Genomic DNA, 12893 nt, shown 5'->3' on the forward strand with positions numbered 1-12893 from the left:
GGAGGCCCCTTCTGACTCGCTCTGTTTCTATGTTTCTATAAAATATAACAACCCCATATGATATTTTGCTGAGGTCTTTGCTGGAAGAGAAGGATGCAGATGTGTTAGTCAATGGAATAAACATAAAAGATCTTGGAACAATGGGTGGATAACAGTCCTGAACCAACCAGCATCCCCTCTCACCCCAAAGCCTCTTCTAGAATGGAATAAGAACATTTGGATTCCAGTTCGTGCAATGCAAGAACACAGAAATGTCTCTAAAAGGCTGAGCAATTTGTTAGGGGGAGGATATAGCACAGGGAGCAACTTAAATTAAATGAACCCAGTAAATGCTGAATGGATGATAATGGATACTTGATAGCAGGACAGCTTCTTAAAGATGAGAAACCTTCCTTTCACTACTGTATATATGCTTATGGCTTGCAAAGTACAGTGCTCATTAAAACAAATGTGGAGTTATTTACAGCAAAACCTGTAGGAAGAGAACAGTGGAGCTCTGCAGAAGTCAAAGCCTTTCCCTATGTTACAGAAACCCAAGATTTGAGCCTGGGACAGCATTTCTCAGCATTCTCTTTCAAAGAAGAGTCTTCCAAATGTTGGAGTTGTCATTATTGCAGTGCATTTATATCCTGACTTTCTTCCTAAGGTGGTGTACAAGGTGCTCTTCCGCTCCTCTTTAGCCTTGCAACAGCAGCCCTGTGAGGTGGGTTAGGCTCACCCAGTGGGCTTCTTGGCTGAGCAGGGACTCAAACCCAGATCAAATCCAGCACTCTTAATCACTGCACCACGCTGACTTCTGATGGGCAATGAGTTAGAGCTAGCTAGTTTCAGGCAGTTTCTTATGTTCCCATGACTGTTAGAAAGTTTATAAACTGAGTTGGTGAGTCCTCAAGGAGAACTAATGAATTCCCCTGCTCCCAAGTCTGTATCGGAACTTCTGGCCCTTATAGGAACAAGTGTGCCTCACAGTCCTATGCACATATAAACAGAAATATGTCCTGCAAGAAATAAGACCTACATACAGAAGCATAGATAGATGGAACATGCTGGAAATGGTAGGCCTTCTATCCAGAGCTGTGCACAAATGGCCCTTGGAAATTTGCCATACTATTTGTGGGCAGTGACACTGGGGAACAATTTCACTGAATTTTTCCATTTCTCACAGGTAGAACTCACTTCTGGCAGGTGACTAATACAGCTTCTTTTTTCCTGTAAGGCCATTTTATTGTTTAATTTTGTTTACTGAAGCAGCACCAACTATTTTGGTAGGCTGGTGGCCTCCATTTTGCATCTTCCACTGTGCCAGTGTGAGGGAGGCAGTGTAAGAAATTATGCTCCCCGAGGCAAACATAGAAACAGAGCGAGTCAGAAGGGGTCTCCCGGGCCATCTAGTCTGACCTCCGACACCAAAGAACAAGATGGCATTCTTTCCCTTTCTGTTTGCAGAAGCCTTTCTTCAAGGCTAAACACCTGCCTTCTGCACTGATGATAGGACACTGCACCTGAAGATTTGCGTTGGGGTGGGGACAGGGAAGGCCACATGGCCACCTGAGGCAAATGTCTCACTTTGACTCATGGTAGGACCTGCTCTGTTCTAGGGAACCAGTACCAAGCTAAAATCTGCCCTCCAATTTCGCAAAAGTTTTCTTCCCTTGTGAAAGAGGCCTCCATCGTTTTGTCTCCTTCTCAGGGCGTTTTAAAACCCATTTCTGTGGTAGTTTTGAGCCCCTTTGATCCTGGCTAGCCTCCCAGGCTGCCTGCACTTTCAGAGATGGGAAGGCCCTGTGGGAAGATGTACCTCATGCTGCCTTCCCTGGGCTAGAATTGAAGTGTAGGGAGCTGGGGTGGCCACCGACTGCCAGAGAGGACTGCACAGTGAAAGACAGGCCACTCCTGCCCACTCATCAGCCACTTCCAAAGCACAAGAACTCTGAACCAAACGCTACAGAATGGCTCCAGAATTTCTTCACCAGCAATTATCTTTTCACAACCATTTTCTTTGCCAGCAGATTGAATGGCTGATAAGAATGTGAGGGAAAATTTTGGCACAACACTATTTATTTCTGTCCAAGTATGTACAGAATTGTGCCCTCAGTTAAGCTACAGCAGGGCTGTGTGAAAGGGTTCATTAAAAGAGGTTCAGTGGAATAGATGTGATGTAGAAGTGCAGGCAATCTGAAACAACCAAGGATTGGCAATGAAGTGTAGCGGTTTAGTGGTGGACAAATGGCTACTCTGCTGGAAAGTTTACTGAAGGAACTGGCCAGTCATGGCCTCTCAGCCTAACCTGGCTGGGGAATGTTGGGACTTTTAGGACTGTGACTGTCAGAAATTGCATGGGAGAGTGCTCTGAAATACACAAGCACCTTTATACATGCCCAGGGGAATATCTGCTATTTTTTGTCCCCTCAACTCTGCCCCCTCATTAGTAAAGTTAGGCCCAGCTTTGGGAATGGCTCTGTGGCTGGACTAATAAAGAACTCCTGAATTAGACTATGTTGAAGACCCCTGAGTAGTCCCTTGGGTCCTGGTGGCAAATTCTGAGGTAACAACTCTCATCACGATAGTCTCCCATAGCCACAGACCTGAGGAGAGTCTAAAAATGCAGGCCACTGTGGCCCTCTGTCCAGAAAACATTAGTTATTGGGCAAATTTGAACTGTAATACATCAAAATGAATAAACTAAGTAATCCATATCAACAAACCAATCCGAGCAGCTTTCATTCCCAGGAAGAGTAGGGTTAGTTTTGGGTTTGTGCTTGTTAAAGTAAAATTTTGGGTTGGTCCTTGGGTTTGTTTAGTAAAGCTAATGAGTTTTAGTTACTACCCGTTAAAAGTTATAAAGTACTTATAACAAGGAACCGTGTGTTATTGGCGGGAAAAATTCATTCCCCCACACTGCTCCTGTGAGGATTTCAACTCAGCTCAAAGGAGCAGGGAATTCTGAGGCAAGTCACAGATGAGCATCCATATCCCTGCTTAGGAAAAGTCCCAGCGCTGCCCCTTTGCTGGTGCATGCATGGAAATACGTATATGCCACATACATATAAGAATTGCAGAATGGAATAATTTCAAGAAGTATGCTTTCTTAAGGAGGAATGCCCAAAGAGAAGCCTTCCTTTGCCGGTGAGGCTGTGCTGCTCCACCAAAGAATTTCTGCTGGGCTTGAGTTTTGTTTCGAAGCAAGAGCCAAAGAGGAGCTTGTCCAACTCAGATTACAGTTTCCCCCCAGAGATGGTGCGAAACCGCATTAGCTACTTTCAGCATCTAAACAAACACACCCCCTTCCCTCGCTGGTCCCCAGGCAGCCGCCCTGCCCTTTCTAAATACACACCCCACATACGAAGAACGCTCTCGTGTATTGCGCTTCACCAGAATGGAGGAGGAATTGCTCCAAGGAGAAATGGGGAAAGGGTTACAACAATGAGGAGCATTTTCATTTTTTAGCCGAATTCTTCTCACTGGGAGAAAACGGGGGGTTTTTTGGACTTAACGAAATAAAGTCTGGGAACTTCACTTAGAAAGTCAGCAAATGCATGTAAGTCTCTCTTGTGGTTTATAATTTCCCTCTTGTATTTCTCCCAGAATAGAGTGGTGGTATTTAGCAGCAATAAATTTTTGGCTCCTTGGTGGATGTTTTTTTTTTCAGGAATCTAACCTAATACCCTGGGGTGAATTCAGAGAAGCATGAAGAAAACAGAAGAATCCTGGAAATACTTCTTGTGGTTGTTGTTCCTAAATCAGTGCAAAGAGTTTTTTTTTTTGTTTCATGGAGGGATAATGAGGGAGAAACACACTTTGCATATAGTGTCTTTAATTTCCAGTGATCTCGGGTTGAGTCAAGCTTTGGAATAACATATAATTTCCTCTTGTGTTGAGAGGAATTTAATTGATTGCTAGAAATATGCAGTCTGAGTTAAAGTACAGTGCAGATATAGCGACTGAGCTGAACCATTTGGGGAACTCTCACTAGACATAACTACCATTCGCTTCACTTTTTGTGTGATGAAGAATGCGCAGGGTGCAGTTGTATGAACTTCTAGCATCAACCAGAACAAGAGGGAATTGGTCTGTGTTTTCCACCTGCTTGTTTTTGGAAGAACAATGATGAAAACTGCACTGTTTTAAACATGAGTGACAGTTGGCGTGCCGGCTTCACCAGCTTTCCTCAAAAATTCCTAAAAGTGACTTTTTTTTTTCATTGCACCAGATAGTAGATGATATTATTAACAAATCCAGAAGCACTATATTCTAGCTTGTCAGAGCCAGTCTGGGCCTCAGCAGTCTACGTGTGAAGTTAGGATATTTTGACCAAGGGTGTGGGTTTTGCAATTCGTTACTAGGGAATTTCCTTTGCATGGTTTCTTAGTTTTAGTGAGATCCTTTTGGAACTGCTCAGTCTGTGCTTGTGATTTCATCACCCTGAATAATTGTCAATAATAATTGTCTTTGCAATGTCTGCTCCAAAACATTTATGAATAGGTTTTGCATCATCATGTCTAATTCAAATCCATCAAGAAACCCACTGCTTGCTCCCCTCCCTCTGTTCCAAGATTTTAAACCAATTACTAATCCCAAAAGGAACTAAGTTTCTTATCTTGGGACTTTTAGTTTTTTTCAGAATATTTTTGTTAGGAATGTAAACAAAAAATGTTTGGAAAAGCAAAGTGTGTGTTTCTATTGTAGCCTTTCTATAACTTTTTTCTCTCATGCAAAATGGCTAAGGCATGACCACATAGCAGAAGCCTTTCTGATCCTTCCTGAAGCAAGACTTGTTCTTCAGTGCAGTTATTAGCAGGTCTAGTCTTAATAATGTTTTATATTGGTTTGGAACAAGGTATTACTCACTTGACATTTAGATATACTGTTTCCGCATAATGGTTTAATGGAGACTTCTATAAATGAGAACCATGATGAAGAAATATGCATTTGATAAAGATGCGTCTGTGCACAGATAAGCACTAACCTAGGTGTATGATAGTCAAGATAATTCTTTAAAATATGGATCTTAATGACAAAGATGGTTTTATTTTGATAAAGGAGAAATGAGGGGAAGGCATCAGAGTTCAGGACTGGTTTATTTAACTGGACTTGTTGATGCTGAGGCATTGCTATATTTTGGATGGTCAGCAACTAATGCCCCCTAAGCTAAATCCAGGCAGCCTAACAATGCCTGTCTGACCAGTTGTCTGCTCGGCTTTTTTCTCTTCTTCCTTGACCTTCTGCCAGCAGTAGTGGGCAAGAGAGGGAGAGAGGATGTTAAGTGAAGAAGGGGGACAGAGGGCTTTGATGGCACATCCCTGGGTGAACATGGGCTTGGGGTTCTTGGCCTATCAGCCCTAATTGCCTCTCCTTAATGTCCTCCATCAGCAAACTAATGGTCAGCCGGGACTTTATGGAGCCCACGGTTTGCACAGTGGAACAGGAAGCAATTCAGTTCTAGTTGGTGAAAACACTGTCAACCAGGGGCGATTTGTAGATCCCTGCAGGGTGTGATCCATGGTCTCCAGTAGCATCTGAGGTCATGTGAATTCAGGACTGGCCTTGAAAGCCCCTCTCTGTCCCCCCCCCCCCCCCCCACAGTTGAAACAGAAATCACCATGCCAGCTGCCCCTCTGAAGTCGCAAACGGCTTGAGAAAGGAGGAAAATGGTCAAACCGGGGGTGGGGGGGCACGGGCAGGGAGGGGAACAGGCCGGGTCCAACAGCTTATGTCATATCTGGATGGCATCCCAGCCCCTTCCCTGCCCCTCCCCAGTACTGCACCCAGAAACAGACTAAATGCAGGGCCAGAGGTGTGGTTGTGGTGAAAATTGCCGCCATCATGCCTCACTCAGGGAGTCTGATGTGCAAAAGCTGCAAGATGGGGGGCACTGAACCACCCTGACTCTCCGTGGCTTTGGGGCAGAAGAGCACTGTCCATTGCGCTGAAACCTCTCTGGGCACTGAGAGGGGCAGAGCTGGAGCCTGGTGCAAAACGCAGTGGATCAAAGAATGCTGAGTGAGGGTGTGTTTTCTGAGTACGAGTGCTGAATGGGGCTTGCCATCCTTCTGCAGAAATAGCCTCCCATGGGTATGTCAAACCTTTGTTTCAGCAATGTAGTTTAGGACAGAGTTCCAGGAGTCAGAAATCCTTGCGTATCACCCAGAGAACAACCCAGAGAGGCAGATTTGCCTCCTGCGCACCAGAATTCAGCTTTACTCTGTTCTTTGGCTTGCTTGTACTTTTTTTATATAAATGATTTCCAGTGTGCCACAGTGAAATAGCATGATAAAAACTGCTGCAGTATTTAAATAGGGTAAAAACACAGTCAAACCCAGCAAAGGTGACTACAGACTTACGTATTCTTGAAAAATGGTATTTAGAGTCAGAAAACCTTGAGAATCCAGAAATATTTGTTGCGGCTTTATTTTTTTAAACACTAAGACCAATGCTTATTCTATGATGGGGTCTCAGAGGGAAAAGCTCTCACAAAAGGAAGACAGTTGGCAGGATGAAAAGATTGCTTTCTAATGTAGCATCAAGTTTCAGGAAAGGATTCAGTGGTGGTGGCCCTTGGAGATGATAGGCTAATAACATTAGGCTAAATTGACATAGAATGATGCATCACATTTGTATTCCATCCATCCTTCCTCCAAGATACATGAGAGACTATGTTTTCTTCCATGAAAACCTCAAGCCTTTCTGAGATATAAGATTTAGGGCAGGACTTAGTTCAAAATCCATCTGCAGGAAGGCCAAAGCAGGGTCTTTTTTGCTGTAACCCCAGGACTCTAGAACAGGGAAGACAACACATGGCCCACAGCCCCTGTTGGCTCTGTAATGTAGCCCAAAATATAGGATTTTTTAAAAGCATAAACAAAATGGTACTCAGTAATGGTTATGGCACACTACAGGGGACAAATTTCACTTGTAAATGAAGTAAAACGTTCCTCTTAGCTCCGTGACCTGTGGAGTGGTTTGCCACAAGATTTTGGGGGTAAAACAGCAGGTTGGATTTTTTTTTAAAGTCCCCCTTTCCCAGTGTGGCCCAGGAGGTGAAATTGGTACCTGGCTTTCCTTCATTTGCCAGTCCGTGCTGTGTATCTATACTTCTCAATAATGGAAGCTCTCTGGACAGTTTGCAAGAATTTGTGGAGCTATGTTAACAGTTGGGGCTGGCTTTGCAATACAGAGTGAGTAATAATTCAGTTGTTAACAAGTAGCAACTGTGCATCCTTCCGATTAGTGGAGCTGGCCCCTGCCCATGTCAGGAGCTGATTCCAAAATGAATCCCCCCCACCCCCAAGGAGCTGCCTCTACCCTCAGAGAAGTTTGTGGGGCTTGTGCGCCACATTGCTTAATTGGTCTACTTGCTTGACCTGATGACAAAGCACAGGTCAGGAGCTGCCACCCGTCTTCCTCAGACCGTCTTTGTTCTACACTGTCTCCAACCAAACCAGAGGCCACTTGATTCTCGCTGCCTCTTAGCTCCCTTTGCTCATTCACCTCAGCACTGCAGCAACACATTCCAGCTCCTCCTTCTCTTTGTCACCCTCAGAGTCTGAGCTTTCTTGCTTGGAGAGCAATGTTTGGAGAGAAGCAGGCCCAATCCCGACAGTCCTCTCCTAGTCCCACTTGAATCTGTGATTTATTTCTTTTTATTAAAAATGCATAGAACCTCTTTAATGCTTTGTCAGACATGAAATATTAAGTCTCTGAGCTGCCAAACACCATCAAATGCTGAATCCTGCTGCCTGTCAACCCTCTATTGCCTCATGCTAAATACCCCTTTGTGACAGCTCTTCCTCTGGTCAAATAAGACACACACAGCCGCTGCCCATCACTAGGTTGGACACCAAATGCTGAATTCAACCATGACGATAGAACAGCCAACGCAGATGGAAAATCCAGCTCTTTGGAGAATAGGAACCAGATGCTCAGTCACCCAGAGGACATCTGGATACTACGGGATGTCGAAACGTGCAGAGGAGGCAGCCTGGGACGAAATTAATGCTACCCCTTTAATCATGCAGTTGCACTCCAGACCTGGAGAAACAGAACAGTGCTCAAAGGGGCTGGGGACCACAGGCGTGGGAAGCAAATCTGGCTGCCCTGGAGCTCAAAAGGCGGCGCTATCTCTCCGAAGGCCCAGCTCTTGGTGACAAGTGCTTCCAGCTACCACAGGCTGGTACCATTCGGGCTTCTGCCCTGTCCCTGCTACTGCCCCTTCACCTTCAACCTTGCACGTGTCCCTTGAAAATGTCTCCAAAACTAAATGCAGCCCTTGGGTTGAAAGAAGTTTCACACCCTGGCTTCTGCAGTGCTTCTGAGCAGCTTCTTGTCATCCAGAAAGCAGGACTAGAACCAGAGAAACTAATGAGAAGCAAGTTTTAGTAAACAGGAGGAGAAACTTCTAAACATCAGGAGGTGCTTTAGAAAAGAGCAGCATTTGTGCAGAATTTGGACAAGTACAGATGCTACAGGGCTCCTCTCCTACGTGTGCAAACTTGCACTAGTTTGGAAGCATGTCTTCAGGTTGTATCAAGCTGTTAGCCTGCTGCTGTTGTGCTGTTGTTTTTTTAAATCTTGGGTCCTTTTAATACACACTAAGATTCCCAGGAATCAGGGGTTACCTTGCATGAAGACGGCTTCTGCATCAAGGGTTGCATTTCCGTATGTGTACAGCAACTGGGTGGATGGTCAGGCCAGTGAGATTCAGCAAGGCACCGTGGTTCAAGGGCAGGGCTGGCACTCTTGGAGCTCAGAGTGTGGCTTTGGGCCTGACGCTCTCAGCCCAGCCAGCCTCACAGGGTGCTTGTTGTGGGGATGAAAGGGCAAGGAGGAGGCCCATGTTAACCTCTCCCAGTTCCTTGTGAGAGGAAAAAAATGAAATGTCAATGTGAAGAAGAGGAGGAGGAGGAGGAGGAGGTAGAAGAAGAAGAAGCTGAGGGAGGCCAGTGGGTTTTCAAAACAAAACTTAACTCTTTTGCGCAGAGTAGACTTTGAATGAAGCCGCATGGCTGCTAACGCACGAGTGTCTGCACTCTTTGGCAAAGGGTGCAGATGAGCAATTACCATATTCCCTCTGGGTCCACTGCAGGAGTGATATCAATCCATGCATAATTCAAACCCTGCTTTCCTGCTTACCCTCAACCCATCCCATTTATCGTGAACAATAAGAACAGCACAGAATCTCAAAAGATTGCTTTTGCTGCATTCGGAGCCAGATATATTAAAGAGTGGTGTACTTGCGGGAAAATGTACTATGGAAAGTCACATTCTGCAACTAGAGAAACAGCATTCTGCAACTGAGTGAGCCTCTTTAGGAAAGTGCTTTGGGGTGTTGGTAAGTTGGAAATAAATGCCAAACCTCCCTTGCTCACTGCCTTTTAAGGCCTTAATTTGCAACTATTTTTATGCCATTTTTGTTTTCTGAATGGGTCTGCTCCTTGAGAACTGTGATACCAGCTAATAAGGAATCACACACGGAATCCAATGATGTCATGGTTAATTTTAGATCTGTGTCAGTGTCATTTGAGAATGTAGCAGAGCCAACTGAGAGTGAGGGCAATGCTTCCTCAATTAGCGTAGCCTCAGTCCAAAGGCAGGAACACTTTCATCCCATTTTGGAATGGGATAAGACAGATAAGAGGAGGTTCATAAAGGACAGCCAGAAACTAGGAATGGGGAGAACCAGATCCAAATCTCCACTTGGCCATGTGGCTTCCTGGATGCCTTCAGACACTCACCATCTCCCATCTTAACCTACCAAACAGCATGGTGGTCCCAAGACATTTTGCTGCCTGCAGCAAAGAACAAGCTGGCGTGCCCCCCCCCCCCCCAATTCCACGCATGGAAACAGTCTGGACTGGCAGTACTGTCTGCATGTTTGCAGGTTCTACTGTACCGGAGGGTGGCAGAATTCTTGATGAGGGGCACTGCAGGCTGCGCGGTACCCCTTCAGCTCTGTCCTCCGTCAGCTTTGCCACCCCTCCCTGAATCTGCTGCCTGAGGCAGGACCCTGTTTGCCTTACAGCAGGACCAGCCTTGTTGAACAGGGTTGTTGAGAAGATAAAATATAAACCATCCAGAGAGCCATAAACTGCCTGGAGAGTTTCAGTTATGGAGCAGTATAGAATTGAAAATAATATTAATATTAATAAATGTGCTCAGGGAAGATCACATACAGCACCTACTCCTTAGTGCAGAGGCAAGGGCATTCATCAAAGGAGTCTAGTAGTGCCTATGTCCGTGGAGTTCCTTATCCATTCCAGCTTTTCTTTTCAGCTTTTTGAATCTCTACATTGGTGAGCCTCTATTGAGGAGGAGTTCAGGACCACGGATAGCTCCTCCAAAGCACCCATGACACTGAAAAGGGAAGCTCTGCTGCAGGAGGAGCCCCACCAACACAGGTCTCACCAGCTTCTGCTGCTTTGCATGTGATAAAAGCATCACATGCTCTGTAAAGTCCTGATCCCCAGAGCTTCAGCTACAGGTTCACTAGAGTCCTGTGACCATAGATCTGGCTTATTGTTTCCGCTCAGTCAATGGGTTTTGGGGCTTCTTGCTTTAGCTTCTTCTTATGCAAAGGTCTGTTTCTTGTTCAGTTCCTCACCTGGTTTTCCTTTCCTTCTCAGCCCTCTCCTTCTGGCCACCTTCGTTCACGCTTCTGTGGCAGGCCTTGGCTTACCTCAAAGAGGGAAAACAACCTAGGCTCACCTTGGTCACACACAGGCAGGAGGTCAAGCAAGATCAGGTGAATGGGGAACGAAGGGCCAGAGATAAGTGTGGAGTTGTAGGCCAGCAGGAGGTCAAGTTCTGAGGCAACAGGAGAGACATGCGAGGTCAGAATGACATACAAACCCAGGAATGGGTCACAAATCTAAGGCAGCAGTCAAGTGGCAAAGGTTTATTTCCCACAATCACCAGAGCACTGTGGGAAATTAAAATGGAAGCTAGGCTCCATCATCTGCTGTTGCGCAGAGCAATGAGAATTCTGCAGTGGTCTTAGGGGAGCTGAGCAGGGCAGCCTTAATGGATTAAACAGAAGAGTGATCCGTGAAGGCCCTGGGGGATTCCATGCCAGGCAGTGAGTGGGCTGGTGGTGGAGAAAGGCAGTGCCCTGTGACTCCTTGGCAGCCACCACAGAAAGCAAGAGGGCTGCTAGAGCAGGGAAGCCCCCTCCTTTGCACCCACCACAGAAATGCTGTTCACCCTCCCTCCTCTGCCAGGCCCCAGAAGGGTAGTCAAGGGTTGCATTTTTGTGAGCTATTGTTTCTCTGGGCTTGTTTAGGGGGCTGCTATGGAGCCACCATGACTTTCCAAAGCAAGGCTTGGTGTATGTGCTCACTCCAGTTTCCAAACACTTTTCTGGGTGGGGTTTTTTTTGGGGGGGGGGGTAGTATTGTGAAACAAAACACAATTCTCCATCAATGCTATTGCATTATTCCATTTTCTTTCACCATGTCCAAACAGCACGTAGAGGTTACATAGAAGAAGGAATGGAATTGCAGGAAAGAAAATAAAATAAACCTTTATGTAGAGTTCCGGTCCTAATCATGTAATGAAACTGGAAGCAGAATTAGTGAGTTAAAAAGCCTCATTTGCAAAAGCTCTGTGAATTTAATCTGCTCCCTTTGGAAGCAGTCTTGAAATGTCACACTCACAGCATTTCAAAAGTTACAATGCCGTCTTTTGCATGATTACTCTGAAGGAAGCCCTGTGTGAGCTTGGTCTCTGGTATGGGTGCCATGGGGCTGCACCCATAATTATACATCTTGTTGGCAGAGATATTTCCGTTAACTGGTCCAAATCGGTGCAGCTGAGCCTGACCTTGTTGCCTAATGTAGTTGAGCTGGAATGGGTTGAGCTCTATCTTTATCTTTCAGAAATACAGATGGGATTTTGAGTTGCTCATTTGTCAAGATACATTTATTTCTCAGTCTTTCCCTTTTTATTTATAAAGGGAAATGTTTGAGATTCCCACATATGACGCATGAGAAAAAATTATGAGAATGATAAGCCTTCATTGCTTTAGTAAATGGTGTGTAAATAGTTCTTATACCATGCTGACATTAAAACCTTTCTGAATATTTAAGATCTGAACTGTTTCTTCTGTCTAATCATTCCATCCTTTGCTATTCCCCTTTACTCATTCAGAGAGGCTTCCTGCAACAGGGGGGAAAATTTCTTTCCTGACGTAGTTCTGGTGTGAATTTTCCAACGAGGGGAAATTTTGTCTCACAGGAGGGGCTAAGAAGGATGCAAAGATGGCTGAGCTGACACTGTTGGGTGCTAATAATTTCCGCCGGTTCACTCCTGAATCTTTGGCTGCCATTGAGAAACGTGTGGCAGCCAAGAGAGAAGCCACAGACCCTTTCCCTGGGGAGAAGCTCCGTCCCCAGCGTGACATACAGGCGTTCCAGAAGTTGCCTGCCCTGTACGGAAACCCTCCTCCTGAGCTCATTGGAGAACCCCTTGAGGATCTGGACCCCTATTACGATGATCACAAGGTGAAGCTATTTTGTTGTGACACCCAGGTTTGTAATATCACGAGAATGGGAAACTTGCATTTACTGATTGAACTTCTCTGAAAGAAGCAAGGTGATCGTGAGCAGAAGAGTGGAGAGGTGTTTTGAGTTCTCAAGTCTGTGAATGCCTGGGTAGAAGAAGTAAAGTCTGGTAGCATGGGCTGCACAGGCATCCTTGCTGTGAGATCTACTTTGCTTTTTGCTGGAAGTCAGTTCCATCAAGTGGAGCCTGATGAAAAATGGCACATGGGGGAAGAGAGGCAGATATGTACAAATCACCTGACAGGGTGCCACAAAGGACATGCTCAGCCCAGGAATTTATTTAGACTGTAGTTGAGCTCAGGCAGCCTCTGGGGTCCCATGGTCCTGAGAGTACCACCT

The 12893-nt window shown here is 45.5% G+C and overlaps 1 protein-coding gene across 1 annotated transcript in view; it reads left to right on the forward strand.

Moving 5' to 3' along the window:
- The first annotated feature begins 12251 nt into the window (after window positions 1–12251).
- Window positions 12252–12893, forward strand: part of LOC123020813 (sodium channel protein type 5 subunit alpha-like) — a 38490-nt gene continuing 37848 nt past the window's right edge. Inside the window, exon 1 of the mRNA XM_044424997.1 lies at window positions 12252–12494. Within this exon, the coding sequence (XP_044280932.1) occupies window positions 12252–12494 (243 nt within the window). The remainder of the gene's footprint in view (window positions 12495–12893) is intronic.

The sequence above is a fragment of the Varanus komodoensis genome, unplaced genomic scaffold, assembly GCF_004798865.1.
Source record: "Varanus komodoensis strain SLA01 unplaced genomic scaffold, ASM479886v1 scaffold15, whole genome shotgun sequence".
Classification (NCBI taxonomy): Eukaryota; Metazoa; Chordata; class Lepidosauria; order Squamata; family Varanidae; genus Varanus; species Varanus komodoensis.